This window comes from Plasmodium gallinaceum (genome assembly GCF_900005855.1).
Source record: "Plasmodium gallinaceum strain 8A genome assembly, contig: PGAL8A_v1_61, whole genome shotgun sequence".
Taxonomy (NCBI): domain Eukaryota; phylum Apicomplexa; class Aconoidasida; order Haemosporida; family Plasmodiidae; genus Plasmodium; species Plasmodium gallinaceum.
The window spans coordinates 61842-80628 of record NW_021628220.1 but is presented as its reverse complement, the minus strand read 5'-3'; the positions used below and the strand labels follow the sequence as shown (position 1 = coordinate 80628).

At 15.2% G+C, this 18787-nt stretch overlaps 2 protein-coding genes across 2 annotated transcripts, besides 1 other annotated feature; both read left to right on the top strand.

The window, feature by feature from the left end:
- Positions 1–1305: 1305 nt before the first annotated feature.
- Positions 1306–2379, top strand: PGAL8A_00087600 (calmodulin-like protein, putative; the record flags this gene model as incomplete). The annotated part of the gene is made up of 5 exons (XM_028671288.1): positions 1306–1335; positions 1445–1577; positions 1740–1910; positions 2033–2135; positions 2364–2379. The coding sequence occupies 5 exons, from the start codon at positions 1306–1308 to the stop codon at positions 2377–2379; spliced, it is 453 nt and encodes a 150-aa protein (XP_028525994.1).
- A 5595-nt stretch (positions 2380–7974) lies between these two features.
- Positions 7975–9183: a sequence feature.
- A 4651-nt stretch (positions 9184–13834) lies between these two features.
- PGAL8A_00087500 (conserved Plasmodium protein, unknown function) lies at positions 13835–18467 on the top strand (the record flags this gene model as incomplete). The annotated part of the gene is made up of 4 exons (XM_028671277.1): positions 13835–17740; positions 17856–17921; positions 18000–18099; positions 18208–18467. 4 exons carry the CDS (start codon positions 13835–13837, stop codon positions 18465–18467), a joined length of 4332 nt encoding a protein of 1443 aa, XP_028525993.1.
- Between the last annotated feature and the right edge of the window lie 320 nt (positions 18468–18787).

Below are 18787 nucleotides of genomic sequence, written 5' to 3'. Positions count from 1 at the left end.
TATAATAATATAAACTAAAATAAAAAGAAATTAATAGATATATATATATATGAAATAATATTAAGTACTTGGTATTTGCATTTAGAATAATAATTATCAACAAACATTAGATTTTTTATAAAAAATAATTTTTATAGTTTTATTTTTAAATGTATTAATAAATGAAAAATTGAAATATTCAATTAAAAAAAAAGATCTATAATGCTTAATAATTTTTTTTTTTCTCTTTTTTCACATTTTAAATTTGTATATTAGATTTAATAAAATTAAAGAAAGCAAATATCTTCTTTGAGTAAAATACAATAAAAAATTTATATAAATATGAGAATTTCTGATATTGATATAACATTATAATATGTTAAATTAATATTTAATATATCCTCACTTGACGATATTTTGAAATGAACAATATATAATAATAACCATTTTAAATGGAATTTGTATAAATTTGAATAGTATTTATGTTAATTCATTAAAAATAAATTTATCTTATTTTTTTTTTTTAATAATTAATGTTTCACTAAATTTAAAAATTTTTAATTTTTTTCACAATTTTTTCTATATTACACGGATTTTTTCTATTCAAACAAAAATATATCAAAATAAATATATTAATGAACTAATTTTTAACAATTTAAATTAATAACATTTTTTTTTTTCGCTTTTTACATGAAAATTTTGAAATTTAATTAAAATTGTGTATTTCTTAATTTTATTTTTCCTTAAAACTATTATTACACTGTATTATTTTTTATTAATTTATATTTTTTTTTATTCATTAATGTGTAATTTTTATTATATTTCCACAATAAATAAATAAATCCTTAGTTCAACAAAAAAGATAAAAGTATTTTAATTTCACTGAATTTTGTTTTATTCTCACTTACAAAAACACATAAAACAAAATTATATTGAAATACCAAAAAAAAAAATTAATAAATCTATTAGTGTGTAAATTTTTTTTTTTATATGTGTAAAATATTTTTATAATATTCAAAGTAAATATATAAATGATATTTTTTTAGTAAAATTTTTTTTTAAAGTTGTAAGTTACAAATTCTCTGAATAATAAGAATATTTCAACATAGCAAAAAAGGACATTTAATTTTTTAGAATAGTTTAATTTTATTTTAATTATAAAAAAATGTAAAATTTTTATCTAATTTTTCAAATATATTTTTTCCGTGAAATTAATTTGAAGTAAATTTTTTTATTAAAAACTTAAGTTTTTATCTGTCTTTAAAAAAAAAAAACTATTATAATAATTTAAATATTTTTTATCAAAATTTTTATTTTAATAAAAAAATGAATAAATACAAAATATCTAAAGAAAGGGTAATTTTAAGAAATATATTTACAAAAGTTATAATTCCATAGAAAAAAATAAATTATTCAATTAAACTACTTTCATGCAAAAGTATACATTTTTAATTATTTTTTGAAGAGATCAGAAATTGAATCAATTTTTAATGAATTCAATAAAAATAAGAAAGGATTAGATGGAGAAGAAGTATTGTATATATTAAGATCTATTGGTATATTTCTCAACAAAAATGAATCAGATGCCCTTTTAGATGGTAAAATAAAATTACACTATGTTAAAACATTAATTTTTTTCCTTTTATTTATTTTTCTTAATCTGCAAATAACTTTTAATAATTCATCCTAATATTATAAAATTACGTTTTAAACTTTACGTTTTAATACTGTAACATTTTTCTTATTTTTACAAAAAATAGAATGTAGGTCAAATGGTAATTTAAATTTAAATAACTTTTATGCTATTATGCAAGCATTTTACTATGATGAAAATATCGGAAAGCTACTATTAACATCATTAAAAGCCCATACTAACGAAAACTCTAAAAGTATTAGTATTTCTGAATTAAAGAATTTATTAATGACATTAGGTAAATAGTAGTATATATATGTATATAAATACTCAGAACTACTTTTTTTATTTTATATTTATGATTAAATTTTAACGATGTTTTTTACAAAAAAAAAAAAAAAAAAATACTTTTTAATGTAGGAACTGGTGTAAAATTAACAGAAGATGAAGTAGACGCTTTTTTAAATTTAGAATTCAGTACGAATAATAGTAAAGACATATCGTTCGATGAATTTATTTATAAGTAAATAAAAATATCATCTTATTTCATATTCTTTTTTATTACACGAAAATATAAACAAATATAAATTAAGAATCTTCTTAATTAAAATTATACATTTTTTTATATTTTAAATATCTCATCTTCATTCTAATAATTTTGAATTTAAAAGAATTTATCTTTTATATAATGTATGAAATAATTTAATTTTCATTTAAACCAAATATAACTGAAAATTTTACCAAAAATTAGGGTATTAAAGGAATGAAATAAATAAATAGAGGAAAAATACTTCTAATTTTTTTTAATTTAACCATACTACAACTTTTAATCAGTAACATTAATTACACACTGAATGGTAAACTAATAATAATTTTTTGTATTTTGGAAAATTCTAAATTTAATATAAACTTTTTCTATAGGTGTTTTTAATGTACGTACTGTAGACTCACAAAACCCTTTACAGAATTATAAGTAAAAAAAAAAAAAAGAAAATATTTTAACTTATAACTTTTTATAAATAATTTTATCTTATAAATTCGATTTAATATGTTGTTTACAGGAATATTAAATCACATAATTTTATCATAGGTATATAAACAAATATTTTTTTTTTAATAAAAATATATATGAAAATTTTTAATCTTCAAAATACGAATATGCATATTTTAGGACAGGACAAATAATAAATTTAAAAAAAAAAAATAATAAATTAAAAAAGATAAATTATTTTTATGATATATTAACTTCAGTTTAAGAACATAATGAATTATACTAGTACTTAATATTTTTTAATAATAATATAAATATATTTTTAACATTTGTTTTTTATATGTTAAAATTACGTACCATATTTATTAGGTGCAGTTACTTCAATAAACTTTTTTTCATATTTTAAAATTTTTAAATGTAAAAGATTATTTAACACATTTTTATTTTACAATGTAATTAATTTAATTCATGATAGAAATAATAACAACAAATCTTTCTTTTATATATAGTTAATATGTGATTAATAAAACTAAGAAAAATGAAAGTCAATTCTAAGCAATTATTTGACTAAATATACTGTTCCATCAACAAACAAAAGCTGTTATTGTGTATTCATAAATTACTATTAGAATTGTATTTTTATTCAATTTAACCTTTCAATTTTTGGATTTTTTGTACAAATAAATCCCTTTTTTCCTAAATATTTATTTTAATTTATCAAACAATACTTTTTATATCTGAAATAATGCTAAAGATATATATAATTTTTTCTTAGTTATATATTTATTTTTAATTTCAAAAAATATATATACATTTTACATTATTAAAAATATAATATATTGTCATTATTCTTATTTTCCTTTCATAAAAGGCGTTTATCTTTCTTACTCTTTACACTTTTTCATTTAATATTCCTAATGAACAATACTCAGATTTTATTAGTCTATAAAATTAATAAAAAGTTTATACATTTTAAAAATGGAAATTGTGTGATATAATTTGAAAAAAATGTTTTAAAAATTTATATAAATACTCTTTTAAAAAGAAAGACTACATAGATAATATTATTATATGTTAAATATAATAAATAAAAAATAAATTTTTCATACAAATATAAAAAAAAAAAGTAATAATAGACAATATAAAAAAAAAGAATGAAAATAACAAAAAAATAATACTTATATAAAAATATTAAATTATACTAAAATGGAAAAATAAAAATGACACTTTATAAAAGAAAATGGAAAAAATGAGGGATTACAAAGAAATTTTTGTAATGATGAACATTTAAATTTATAAAAATTCTTTATTTTTTTCAATTGTAATAAACTTTATTTTTTCATTACAATTATTGTTTATGAATATTTTCATTAACAGTACAATCTAGATATTAGTATTTTTTTAAAATAATTATCCTAATTAAAATGAAAACTATTATACCTGTGATTATTTTTCTATTGAATTATAAAGAATAAAAAAAATATACATAAATACACATTCTTAATATATTTTATGGGAATGTATAATTTTTTTTTTTAAGAAAAAGGATAGATACTGAATTAATATAAGATACATTATTTATTTCAAATAAATATGAGTAAAATATATCCTCGACTTTAGAAAAGAAATATTGTCCAAGTAGAATAATAAAAAAAAAAATTTTATGTTAAACAGCATTATTATAGCAATATGAATAAATTTTTTTTCAATTGTATTTTTTTTTGTATTTGATCATAGAAAGAAAAAACAAAACTTAGTAAAGAGAATTTATAAAGAAAATATTTATTTAGATTAAATTATTATGTTTGTAGCATTGTTATTCCATGGTTTCATATATGTCAAAAATATTTCACTTATTTTGTATCTCTTCCATAAGGTTAAAAAATTCCCAAATAATATGATGTTTTTCTGATTTGACCAAATCATTTTTATTATCCAGAAAAGTTGTCCAAAAATGAAAATATTTGTGTTTTAAAATATATACAATTCACAGATTTAACGTAAACAGTAGATATTATATTGTCGACAAAAAGTTTAAATAAATGAAAATTACAACATATTTTTTAAATATTCCTTCCTATTGGTTTTATGTAGTATAGTTATGTATTTTATTTTTATTCAAAATATACATAAAATTTCATGCTTTTCATATGTATTTTTTTCATAAGTAAATCTTTTAATATTATTTCTAAAATAAATATCATTTTTTCACAAAAAATTAATATAAATATTCAATTATAGGTTTTCTATTTTGAATTACAGTTTTTTTCTATGCTTGAATGAACAATAGAATACAGTGAAAAGTTCCATCATTTATATGTTCATTTTCGGAAAAAAATTAAGGTAAATTTTTTTGTTTATTTATATATTTATTATTTTCTATAGTAGACAAAACATTTATTTTTTGTTCCATTTTTAAATTGTATTTTATTATTTTAATGTTTGATTAGAAAGTAATTTTTATATTGTATTTGAAAAAATGATACTAAAAAATAATATAATATAAAAAAATATCTAGTTCAAACTAATGAGTTAAAATTATATTAAGGAATATATTTTTCATTTCTGTATTTTATTATTATAAAAAAAATCGTATAATCCGATATTCATTTTATGCACAAAAGACGTAAATTATAATTTTAAAATGTACACAACATTTTAAACATAAAATTATAAATTATTATTGATATATGGTAAAATTCAGGAGATATAAATAGCTCCTATTATGTATGTTGTCTTATGTGTTTTTTTTATATTCATATATAATATAAAATAAATTATTCTTAGTTATTTTTTTGCATTTAACTATTTTTATATTGAAATTATCTATTTTAAAAGAGTTATAAATAAAATATTCTTTTTATAATGATAGTATTAATTTTAAGTTTTATTTTATATATAAAAAAAATTTGGGTTACATTATATATCTTACAAAGAGTTGTGCGCTTTATAGAAATGAGTACAATAATTAAATCTCAATTTTTGTTTTTGGTTTAAAAAAAAATGTTTATATTATTTTTCTGTGTTTTTTTATTTAGATATATACTTTTTTAAAATATAATTTAACATATTATATTAAGATATGCTATGAATGCTTGTTTTCTTTGTATAAATTATGATTATATTTTGGAAGACATTCATGATAAAATTAATGCTTTTAAGAATTAAATTCTAATAAATCAATGTGTTTACTCAATATTTTGTTACCTACAGTACTCACAAAATTGGTAAATTCCTTTTTAATAATATTGAACCAAGATTTACTTTAAATTACATTAATTAGCCACTTTCTTGTTTTGTACAATGGAAAATTTCAGTATTCTTTTAACTTTTATTATAGTAAAAGGAAAATAATGTGAATCATTATAAGATTATGCATCGACATCTAAAAATATAATCATAATATTTTTATTATATTTCATTTTCTAAGAAAAAAAAAATAAATTTATTTTTATGTCTTTTTGTTGAAGGACAACAGTACATTAGAAACATTAAAATGTTTCAATAATATTATATGAGAAATATATGCTAGATGAAAATTAATATGCAACATTAAAAATATTTTTTATTTTACTGCGTTAATCTTGAGGTAGAGAAAAAGGATCACTTATTATAACAATTGTTGAATATTATATTTTAAGGTGTTTTTTTTTTATTATTTTCATCTTTATTTTCTCATATAAAGATTTATTAATTACCAAAAAATATTTATAGTATTGGGCTATTTTTCTTTATAATAGTTGCACTGTAAAAAGATTCAAAAATATTTATTAAATATTTTTTTATAACAAGAAAAATATTATTTTAAAATTTTGTCTTACATATATTTAACATATTTTATTACGAAAACATAATAAATACATATATGCATATGTTTTTATGAAATAATAAATGTGATGAATTTAAATTTGTATTTTACTATTTAGTACAACTTAGAACATTTTTAAAATGTTTTTATGAAAATAAAAAGATAAAAAGTCTCTATAATTTAAAAAGGTTACATAGGAACTGTAAAAAGATGATTTTTATTGTTAAAATTATGATCCTTTAATAAATCACACTATAAAAAAGTGGAAATATGGGAAATAAATTTATTATTCATTAAAAATTGGAAGTTTATGAAAAAAAAAAAGGTTAACAATAATAAATTTATATTTAGTATATTCCTTTTTATTAATGAATGTTCTAAAATAATTCAGAAGGGTACATTAAATAAATAGTATTAAAATTTAAGTAATATTAAATGGTATAAGAGGACAGTTGAGAGATAGAAAAATATATATAAAAAACTCATGTTGTGGATTTAAAGTATTATATTGATTCATTAAAATAGTAGAAGACAAATGCATTAAATTTTCATTACATCTTAGGTTAAAAGGGTATTTTAACTTCAATAATAAGTAACACTAATATTAAATTCTATGATGTAAAATTTAATGAAAAGTAAAAATTTTAAATTAATTTAAAAATTCATAATATGTTACTAATTTTTTATGTTTAAATTAAATTCAACTCGTTTAATTTTATTTGATTATATTAAAATGAAATTTCAGTTTTTATTATTTTTTATATGTTTTAACATATTAAAAGTCAGAAGTTACTTTGTTTTTACTTGAATATAAAGTTTTTACTATTATTTTTTAAATAGCAAAAAGAAAAATAATCTAATTTTAACTAAAATTTATAATTTATTCAAGTTAACAATATTTTTTTTAATTCATTTAATTTACAATCGTTTAATCAATAATTATATTCATGTATTTAATTCCATAATTTATTTTATTGTTATTTTTTATATTAATTTTATTTTAATCTATTAATTATTTATTTTAAAGTATATTTTAATTAATTCATTATTTATTTATTTTATTTTTACTTGTGTTTAATATCTTTTATAAATATACCCATTATTTTAATTATTTATAAAATTATTTATTTTGAATAAATTTATCAATTAATTTCTTAATTTAACTTTTATTATATAAATATATGTTATTTATTTTAATTGATATATTATACATCTTTTCATATAGTTTAATTTAATATATAAATTTAATTTTATTTTAAATTAATAATTATTAAAAAATAATTGTCTATTTTATTATTGTAATAATTTACATAATTTTTGTATTATTTCATTTAATTAATTGTTTTAATTTTTAAATATATTATTAGTGCATTTTTAGGTTATTTATTAAATCAATATATTTACTCTATAATTATTTAAACATTTAAAATTACATTGTTGATTTCAATTAAATTATTATTAAATTATTTATTTAATATTTTTGTTTATAATTATTTATTTATGTAACATATATTTAATTACACTTTATTTAATTTATGATTAATTATTTAATTTATATTATTTATTTATTTACTTAAATTATTAAATTTTAATTATATTATTTAATATATTTAATTTAATTAATTTGTTATTTATTTATTTATTTATTTATTTAAATTATTAAATTTAATTCTTAATTATATTATTTAACATTATTTTTATTTAATTTAATTATTATTTTTTTTATTTATATTATTAAAATTAATTATTAATTATATATTTAATATGTTTAATTTAATTTAATTTAATTTAATTTAATTTAATTTAATTGTTATTTATTTGTTTATATTATTTAATTTAATTCTTAATAATATTATTTAATATATTTAATTTAATTATTATTTATTTTTTTAAATTATTAAATTTAATTATTATTTATTTTATTTAATATATTTAATTTATTTTATTCATTATTTATTTATTTATTTATTTATTTATATAAATTATTAAATTTAATTTTAAATTATATTATTTAATATATTAATTTAATTATTATTTTTTTATTTATATTATTAATATTAATTCTTAATTATATATTTAACACATTTAATATATTATTTATTTATTTAAATTATCAAATTTAATTCTTAATAATATTATTTAATATATTTAATTTAATTATTATTTATTTATTTATTTATATTATTTAATTTAATTTAATTTAATTTTTAATTATATCATTTAATATTATTTTTATTTAATTTAATTGTTACTTGTTTATTTAAATTATTAAAATTAATTCTTATATTAGTTAAAATATTCATTTAATTAATTAATTTATTTATTTATTTATATTATTTAATTTAATTCTTAATAATATTATTTAATATATTTAATTTTATTATTATTTATTTATTTATTTATTTAAATTATTAAATTTGATTCTTAATTATATTATTTAATATATTAATTTAATTTTATTGTTATTTATATATGAAAAACATATTTATTTATATTTTAATTTATTTATAATTATCTAAATATTTAATTTAAATTTAAATTATAATTTTATATCATTTATTCAATAAATATATTTAATTATTTCTATTTAAATTATAATTATCTGAATCATTTACTTTAATTTTTAGTTATACTATTTATTTAATTTTATTTAATTATTTTACTCAATTTAGTTATTTAAATTATTAAATTTAATTTTTAATTATATTAATTTATAAATAATTTAAATAATTTATTTTAAGTTCTTATATATTTTTTATTTATTTAATATATTTTAGTAATTTTAATGAATTTATTAAATCATTTAAATTATTTAATTGAACTAATTTAATTTTGAAATTAAATATTTATTTCTATTTAATAATTTTACTTTGTTTATTATTAATTATTTAGTTTAAATTGTTATAAAATTAATTATTATTTATTTTATTAACTTTATTTAATTATTTTAATTGTTTTGTTATTTTTTTATGTTTAATTGTTATATTAAATTATTAATTATTTTATTTAATTATTTTTAAATATTTGTTTATTTTATTTAAACATTAAAATATACATGTATTTTTATTTCTATTATAAATGAATATTTTATTATATAAATATTAATTATTTAATTTCATTATTCCTTATTATATCAATCTTTTTTATATATTAATATGTTTTATAAATTTATTTAGATTTATACATATTGTAATATTATATAATTAATACATATTTTATTGATTTATTTTACTGTTTTTATTATATTATTATATTTTTATTGAATTAAAATTATAATTTAAATTTACGTTATTTATTTTGATAATTATCATATATTGTTTATTTTACTTATTTTTCCTAATAATTATTATACAAATTTATTAACTCTTATTTTTAATAATTTTGTTCTTATTATTTTGTAAATTTAATATTTTTATATATGTATATATATTTTTTATTCTTTAAAATAATTATTTTTACTTGTGGAAATAATTATTTAATTTTTTAAGATTTTTTTTTATTGTATTTTTATTTAACAATTTCAAAATAGTGAATTTTTTATTTGTATTTATATTATTATTTTATTAAATAGTTATTATATTTAATATGTAATATAAATTTGTTATTGTTATTTTTTATATTATATTCTCTTTTAAAATCAAATTTATCTGTTTTCAATAAAATATATATATGTTTTTTTTTTTTTTTTTTATAATTTTTATTTTTGTTTTTATGCATTATTTTACAATAAATTGTCTCAAATTATGATTTATTTGTGGAATATTTATATTCCTTTTATTATGATATTAAATTATGCTTTTTTTTATATATTGCTGAAGAATTTTCCGTTGTTTTTTAATTGTGTGTTTTTCTTTTTGCATTGACAGTTTTATGAAAATTGTCATAATGTTAGATAAAAAAATTATATGTTTTAAAATTATATTAAAATGATTTATAAGCTATATGTGTATAAAAAATTTTGGTAATAATTTGTAATCAAAAAATATATAAAAATTAATTTAATTCTAAAAGATGTTAATTTTTCTAAAGGATTTATTCAATTATTATAGATGTTAAATATCTTAGTACAAATATAATTTTAAAATGTAAACAATATTAATCTATTTGAATAAAACAAAAATATTAATTTACTTTATTAAAAGTGTCTTTGACAAAAACAATGATATGTTTATATATTTTTCATTTTAATAACATAGATTAAAAACCATATAAATGCTTATACATGATATATCGCAAAACATACTTTAAAATTTCATTTAAATAATATTAAAATAACTAGTGAATTTAACCATAAATTGAAGTGGCTGTTTTTTTAATTTGAACAAATAATTCGAGCTTCTTTGAATTAAGAAAAATTTTTTATTTCTCATTAAAAAATATATAATATTTTTAGCTTGTAATAATATGTGATTGTAAAAAGTACCAATTTTTAAGATGGATTAATAAGACATAAACAGGCATAAATTTTGTATTATCAACCTAAAAAATTCTTATAGAATTTTTTTCAATTCTAAAATATAACATAAAACATATTTTATATATAAATGAAAGAATTATTTTTAATATATATTATTTATTCCAATTTCTAAGCATCAACCTTCAAATAATAAAGCTAAAATGTTAATTTTATTTCAAATTTATTCTTACAATAAAATTATAATATAATTCAACTAAGAAAAACATACAGTTTTACACATTGCTCTATTAATATTGTAAAATGTACAGAATATTAATACCCACATTTTCCATGAAATGATATAAAACGAATAAAATTGAGATTTATTCAAGACTTTTGAATACCTAAGCATTTCAATAATTTATAAGACTATAATTTTATATATTTTATATATTTCATTTAATGATAAATTTATATATAAAGGAAAGATTTATGCCTAATTACATAAAAAATTATTATGTTATAAAACATTTTTTTTGTTGGATTTAATTTAATAGGGTATTTCTTTGATAAAAAATTCAAATGGAACTAGCAATAACTATTCTTAGAACTTTATTCATAATAGTCACAATCATAAGGAGTTTTAAGGAAATCTTAAAATTATACATTCTAAAAAGTTTTCCATATATATTTTTTCAAAAATAAAAACTGAAAAAATCTAAATATAGTATACTTTGTAATATTTACAAGAAATAAAATATATTCTATAAAATAATTTGTTATATTCCAATAAATATATATAAAATATCGTATTATAAAAGGGAAAATTATTATTTAAAAAAAATTTATATAAATTTAACGCAAAAGAAATTAGACTTTATGAAGTTTATAATGTTACATAAAAAAAGTATTTATCTAATTAACTTGAAAAATAAACTTCTTCGAATTAAATCTTTTACATATGGAATAAGTTCTTAAAATGCATTTTACATATTAAGACATTCAAATATTTGTACCTGTATTCTTTATGATAATTCAAAAAAAAATATAAATATTTCATATTTTTAATCATATGTTTTTATCTAAGCATACTAATTATGTTCTGAAATTTTGGATTTATGCATTACAAATAATTCAGATAAATGAAATGATGTATCATCTGTTATAGAAAAATTTAATTTTATTAAAACATAAAAATGTTGAAAATGTTTACTAGGAAAACTCATTAAAATTTATTTTTGAGGATTCATATAAATGTAAATAAATAATTAATACCTGTTTATATATTTGTTTTTAAAAAAACTATGTAAATTTAGGTATTAATTTCGTTATATTAACCTAAATACTAAAATGAGATATTTAAATAGATATAAAATAAGTATAAAAAATATATGCAGGTAAATTATATAGAATAGCAAATAACTCAAGCAATTTTTAAATATAAATATGTCTATTAAGTAATAAATCTAAGTTTTTTTTCATTTTATTTTATGCCCTTTATACAAGTTCATATTTATTTTTATATATGAAATAATTATGGAAATTAAAAATGTTCTAGAATTATATAAAATTCATATGAAGGATATTTATAAAAGAAAGAAAATTTTATTTATTTTTTGTAGATAAATTTATTTTTTTTTTTAGATATATTTCCTTTATTTATATATTATATAATAAGTATAAATAATATCTTTAAATAGATGTCTCTTTTATAACTACTGTTAATAACATATATTATTATTTTTTTCTTGGTTTTTTTTTTTTTTAATATATTGTTTTTTTCTTTTTATTTTTCATAAACAGTTTTGATATTTTGTTTTTGACATAATTTTTCACTTGGAATATAATTACAAATAAATATTAGATAAACGAAATATATAATAAAAAAAGTCGCATAAATATTTTAATTATTAAAAATTATACCAATAGTCAAATATAAAATAGTTAAAGTATGATTGATCTTTTTGTCCAAATTATCTATCATATCTGTTGATACAAATAAATTTTTTTAAGATATTATGTTACTCTTATTTATCTATTAAGGGAAGAATTTAAATTTAAATGAAAAAAAAAAAAAAGACATAACTATATCCTTTTTTTTCATTACGTTATTGCTTTGACAAAGGATATACATATTTTAAAAGTTTTTAAAAAAGGTAAAAATTCATAAAATGCAACTTTCCTACTAACATTTTTATTTTTTCTGACGTTTACATGTAAATGTATTTTTTTTTCGTTTTAAAAAATAATGAATAATATAGAATGTACAATTCTAAATTTATGCTTTCAAAAATTTTGACATTTTAAAAAAATGCACTTTTATTTATCTATTCTGAAAATCTTAAAATTAACCTAAAAATTAAAGGCAATTAAAGAAAAAAATTTTAATTTTTATGAATTTTTCTTTAAATTTATCGACTTTTTTTTCTGGTTTTATGTTTTTTAAAGATATTTTTAAATATATATTTATTTCTTAATTTTGTGAAAATTATTGTAAGATCAATAATAGGAAATATAAAATTATATTTTGAAAAACATTAAAGGTTATAGAATATAGTTATTTAAAGTATTTTTAATATTATTATTTATTAAATAATTTATTTTTACAAATTCAGTAGTTTTGTTAAAAAATATAAATTTTTATATTTTTTCAAAAAAAAAAAATTTTATTGAGAACTTTGTTAGTTTTAAATAAAAATGTATAGCTAATATTTTATTTTTCTATCTTTTGAAAATATTCCTTTTTAACCTCGTTTATTTGTAGTTCCAAAGTTTTTATGGAAATATTTTTTTCTTATTTCTTTTTTTTTTTTTTTTACAAACCCATAGTTTATTAAAGCTTTTGTTTTATTTGTTAAATTTTTGTGTCAAAATTTCATTTTTAATTATTTTTTTTCAATTTTTGATTCTTAAGAAGTTCATTTTTAAAATACTTAATTACATTTGTTACAAATTATGAGAAATAAAATATTAAAGAAAAAGTTTATTTTAAAGGTATTTTATTTTAAAGAAAAAAAATGACATAATATGAAAAAAAATTTCTTTTTAATTTCTTTTTTTTTATTTCTCATATTATACCTTAACAAAATACTAAGTTTTCAATTAAGAGATACACCGTTTTTTTGTAATAGAAAAAGTTTTATATCATGTATACAGAAAAGTAGCAAAGAAAAAACAGTAATAAATTTAAAAAAATCAATTTCTAATAAGATATTCTTGACAAGTTCAAATGTTAATAAAGATGATGTATATAAAGACATAGAAAATAACGTTAGAAACATCAATTTTTTAAATAAAAGTAAAAGTGACAATACAAATAACTTGAATAAAATTATTCTTAATAATTTCCTTTCAGATCCAAATGATTGGAATAAAATTGTTATTGATAATATGAATAACAAAGATATTATAAGCTTAGTAAAATTTTTATATATGGAATATAAAAAGTCATTTCTATGTATTGATGAAGAAAGAAAAAAAGCAGATATCACTTTTAATTCAGAAAAAATTAAATCATTGTTTGCTGCTTTGGAGTCTGTTACTATTGAAGACATGAATGTAATTGAATTTCATCATCATTTGGATATATATTTAATTTTATTAAAATGTTGTAAAGATAATTACACACCTTTTAGTTTTGTAAAAAATGAAATAGTAAGCATAACGGATAAAATTGTTAAATATTCACAGAGTCATTTACACGATGAACATGTATGTAATAAGATAAAAAATGAATTTGTAAATATGCTTAATTTAATAAAAGAAGTAAAAAAAAATGAAGCTATAGAAACAAATGTCAAAAACTTCTTACAAATTTTAAATAGTAACATAGTTTTAAATAATAATAATATATTTTATTTTATGATAGAAATATTTTCATCGATAAATTTGTTAGTAAAAAATAACTCAGATTTAATTTATAAGTATGATTACGTAATAAATCCTCGTTTTTTCTTTTTATGCATTTTTTCGTTATATTCTTATAATTTAAGCAAAGCACGTTTTTATTATTTCATGTTGTTAATACATAATCAGGTAGATATATTGACTTTAAAAAAAAATGTTAAGAAATACGATGATGACTTAAATTATAGTAAGTATAAGAATTTTATTATTAATACCATTTTTGAAAAAGAAAAAATTGAATATGAATCTATAGAAGAAATTATAGTAGATAAAGGGGAGAATACAAGTATAAAAAAGGTAGGGGAGTCTGTTAGTAATGACTTAAATAAAGAACTGAGTTACGCAAAAGAAATGGATAACTCTGCAAACAATATAGAGTCATTAATAGAGGGAGGTAAAAATTTATTATTTAAGGAGTTATATGGTAACATATTGATCAAAATTTTACTTTTTTATATTTTTTTTTATTTCAGTGATTACTATTTTTGCATTATTATTTTATTAAATTTTCAAAACTTTGTAAAAGACAAAAATCAGGATGAAATCTTAATGCAAACTTTTAATTATTTTTTTTTTATGTTATTAGACAATTTATATCAAATAAGAGATTATTCTAAAATAATTTTACTTTTAGGTCTATTTAGAACTAATTTTAATATATTTGATAATAAAAGCATAATTAATATAAAAAAAATTTTGAATTCAATTATAAATGAAAGCATTCATGAACAAAATTCGAATGTGTCTAAATTACTCCTAGATATTAATAATTCCATTAAAAACATAGAAAATAAAAGAAAAAGTATGAATAAAAATAATGCAAGTAACTTATATAGAAACAAAAATATTGATAATTATTTAAATAGAGATAACATAACTTCGAAAGAAGAAAACAAAAAGGAAATTAAAGAAATAAAGAATGAACATACTAAGGGGATTGAAATATCAAGCATTAGTAACGCAAAAAATGAAAATATTAATTTGAATGATTCCTATAACATGAGTGAGAGGTTTAATAAAATTCTGTCGTTTTTACTAAAAAATAAAAAATATGACAAAATTGAGAGTATGGAAAAAAGAGATAATTTATATGCAAATAATAAAACGTATAGTTTATTTATTCAATCATTTTTAAATAATCATAAGTATGATAAAGTATATAAGGTTTATAAAAAAATGAAATCAAAAAAAAATATACCTATTACGTATTTAAATGTAAAACATTTAATACACAGTTTTAAAAAGTGTGATATTGATAAAGGGGATGTATTAAATGAATTGCAATTAATTAGTAAAGCATATTTAAATTTATATTTTTCAAAAGATTCATATTTTGTATTAACTAAAACATTGTTATATAAACATTTATGTGATTATTTAAAAAAAAAATGTGAAATGAAATTAATTATTGATATATTTAATTTTAATGAACTTTTAAAATATTTCATAAAATTTAAAAGTTTTATTAATATAAAAAAATTATATTTTCTGTTACTGAAGTATTCATATATAAAAACTTATAAAACATACTTAATATTAATTAGATTTTTTAATAATTTAAATTATGAAAGTTCTAAGAAGAGTTATGAAGATGAAATAGAACCTATGAAAAAATTAAGTGAAAAAAATGATGAAAATATGAAAATGATAACAGCAAATGAGATAAAATGTTCTTTTGAAAAAAATGAAGAAATTTACAACGATATAAAAAATTTAAGGAAAAATAAGTTATTTTATTACATTTGTAAAAATCAAGATTCACAAGAACTTGATTTATTTTATAAAATATATGAGATTGCAAAAAAGGATAAATATGAAATAAGTTTATTTATCTTAAGTAATTTTATTACCGAGTATATACTATTTGATTATTCTTCAGATGATATAATAGAAAGTGAATTAAGTAACATAGGTAATATATTAAATATATTTTTTGAGTCAATTAGTCTGTTTTTTTACAAACAAGACTATAAAGTAACGCTAAATATATTTTTTTTTTTACTTTTATTTTTAAATTGTTATGTAACAAAATATATAAAAAATGATAGTAAAAACTCTATTTTTCTTAAAAAAAACGCCGTGAATTTTTTTTTATCTCATAATTATGAAATAATTAAAATAAGTAAGGATGATATATATGCATATATACCACAATTTATATTAAATATTATTTCTTTATCTATAAAGCATTTAAAAAATATTAAATCTTTTAAAGGGATAGATTTACTAAACTCATCCTTTGGTTCGTATAATTTTAGTAAAAATATTGATACAGTGAATTATAAGAATATAATGTATATATTTTTACTTTTAAAGAATAATTTAATTTTAAACATTGAAGACATGGAAAAAGATATATATGACAGGAAAAATAAAAGAAAGAATGTAGCAGAAAATATAAGTGAAATAAAAAGAAATTTTTTATATAAAGACGTAATTGAAAAAAATTATAAACAAACAAATAAAATGGGTGAAAATAGCATATCTGACAAATACAATAATATTGCTGATGTTTTTGTTAAATTAAAATATACAGTTGGTTCAAATAAAATAAATGAAGACTCTTTGAAAGAATTTTTATTCAACAAATTAAACGTTCTCGTAAATAATAAAGACACTGATTTATTAATAGATATATTAAAAGATATTTTTTTTACATACAAAAATATCTTATATTTGAGTGTAAGAGACTTCCTTAATATTTACGAAAAATTAAATGGGATTTATGACAATATTTTATCAGTTTTAACTATTATTTTTTTCAATGAAAACAAAAACTTCAAAGAACATGATGCTGGATCAAACAATGCCTATGAAAAACTAGGAGGAAGCAATGAAATAAGTATTCTTGAATTTATTAATAATTTAAAAACTATGAATAAAACATACTTTAAAGATATATTGAGTCAAAACACTTTACATAGTATTTTAAAGAGATATGAAAGTTTTGTATATATGTGCATATATTTTGATTTAAATAAAAAAAAAGTAAACAATATAATAAATTTCTTAGAATTCTCAAGAATGGTAAATAAAATTTATTTTAATCCTTTTAAGAAAATCTAGAAAAAATAAAAAGGAAATTAACCAAAAAAAATATATACATATATTTATATTTTTTTTTTTTTTTTATTATTTTTAGTGCAATGTTACACTTAGCACAGAAATTTTAATAGATGTATTTTCTTTATTCTTTGAAAGGAAAATGGTAAAATTTAAATTGTAAATATTTAATAATATATTTTTCATGTAATTACACTTTTATTATATTTTATTCTATTTTTAGAATAATTTAATATTCAAAGAGTTTGACATATTTTCTTCATCAAAGAAAACAAGCAATTTTGAATTATATTACATAGTTATGAAAGCAGGATTTTTTGAAGGTAAAAAAAAATATATATATAAAATAAAAGGATAAAACAAATATATATATATATATATATATAAAATTAAATTTAAAATTTATACTTTTTAATGTTCATTATTTGTAGAAAATGTTAGAATAATCTTGAAAGTCTTCAATATTGTATTAAATTTATTTAATTTGAAAAATATTCCATTAAATTTCTTTGAATGTATTTTATTCGTTTTAAAAAAAAAAGGGAAATTTAAAGATTTATATGATTGCATTGATAAAGTGCATAGAGAACTAATAAATTATGAAAAAAATAAACCATTTTATAATTTAGAAAATTTAACATCTGATTTGAAAAGTATTTTGGATAGATATAAAAAAGAGAAGCAATTTTAAAAGAATATAAATAAACTTGCACTTTTTTTTAGCTTTTTTTTTTTATTTAAACTTTTTATACACATTGATATTTTATGTTTACAAAATATATACAATTTTTTATATATTTACATATTTGTAATATTTTTTTTGTTTTTTCTAAATTTAAATAAATTCACTTTTTAGTCATTTAACATATATATGTATATATGTATATATATATATATACATATAAAAAAAAAAAAAAAAAAAAAAAAAAAAAAAAAAAAAAAAAGTACAAGACTTCAAAAAAAAATAACTTTTTAAACAAGTATTCTTTTTGATCCTTTAAATGTTATATA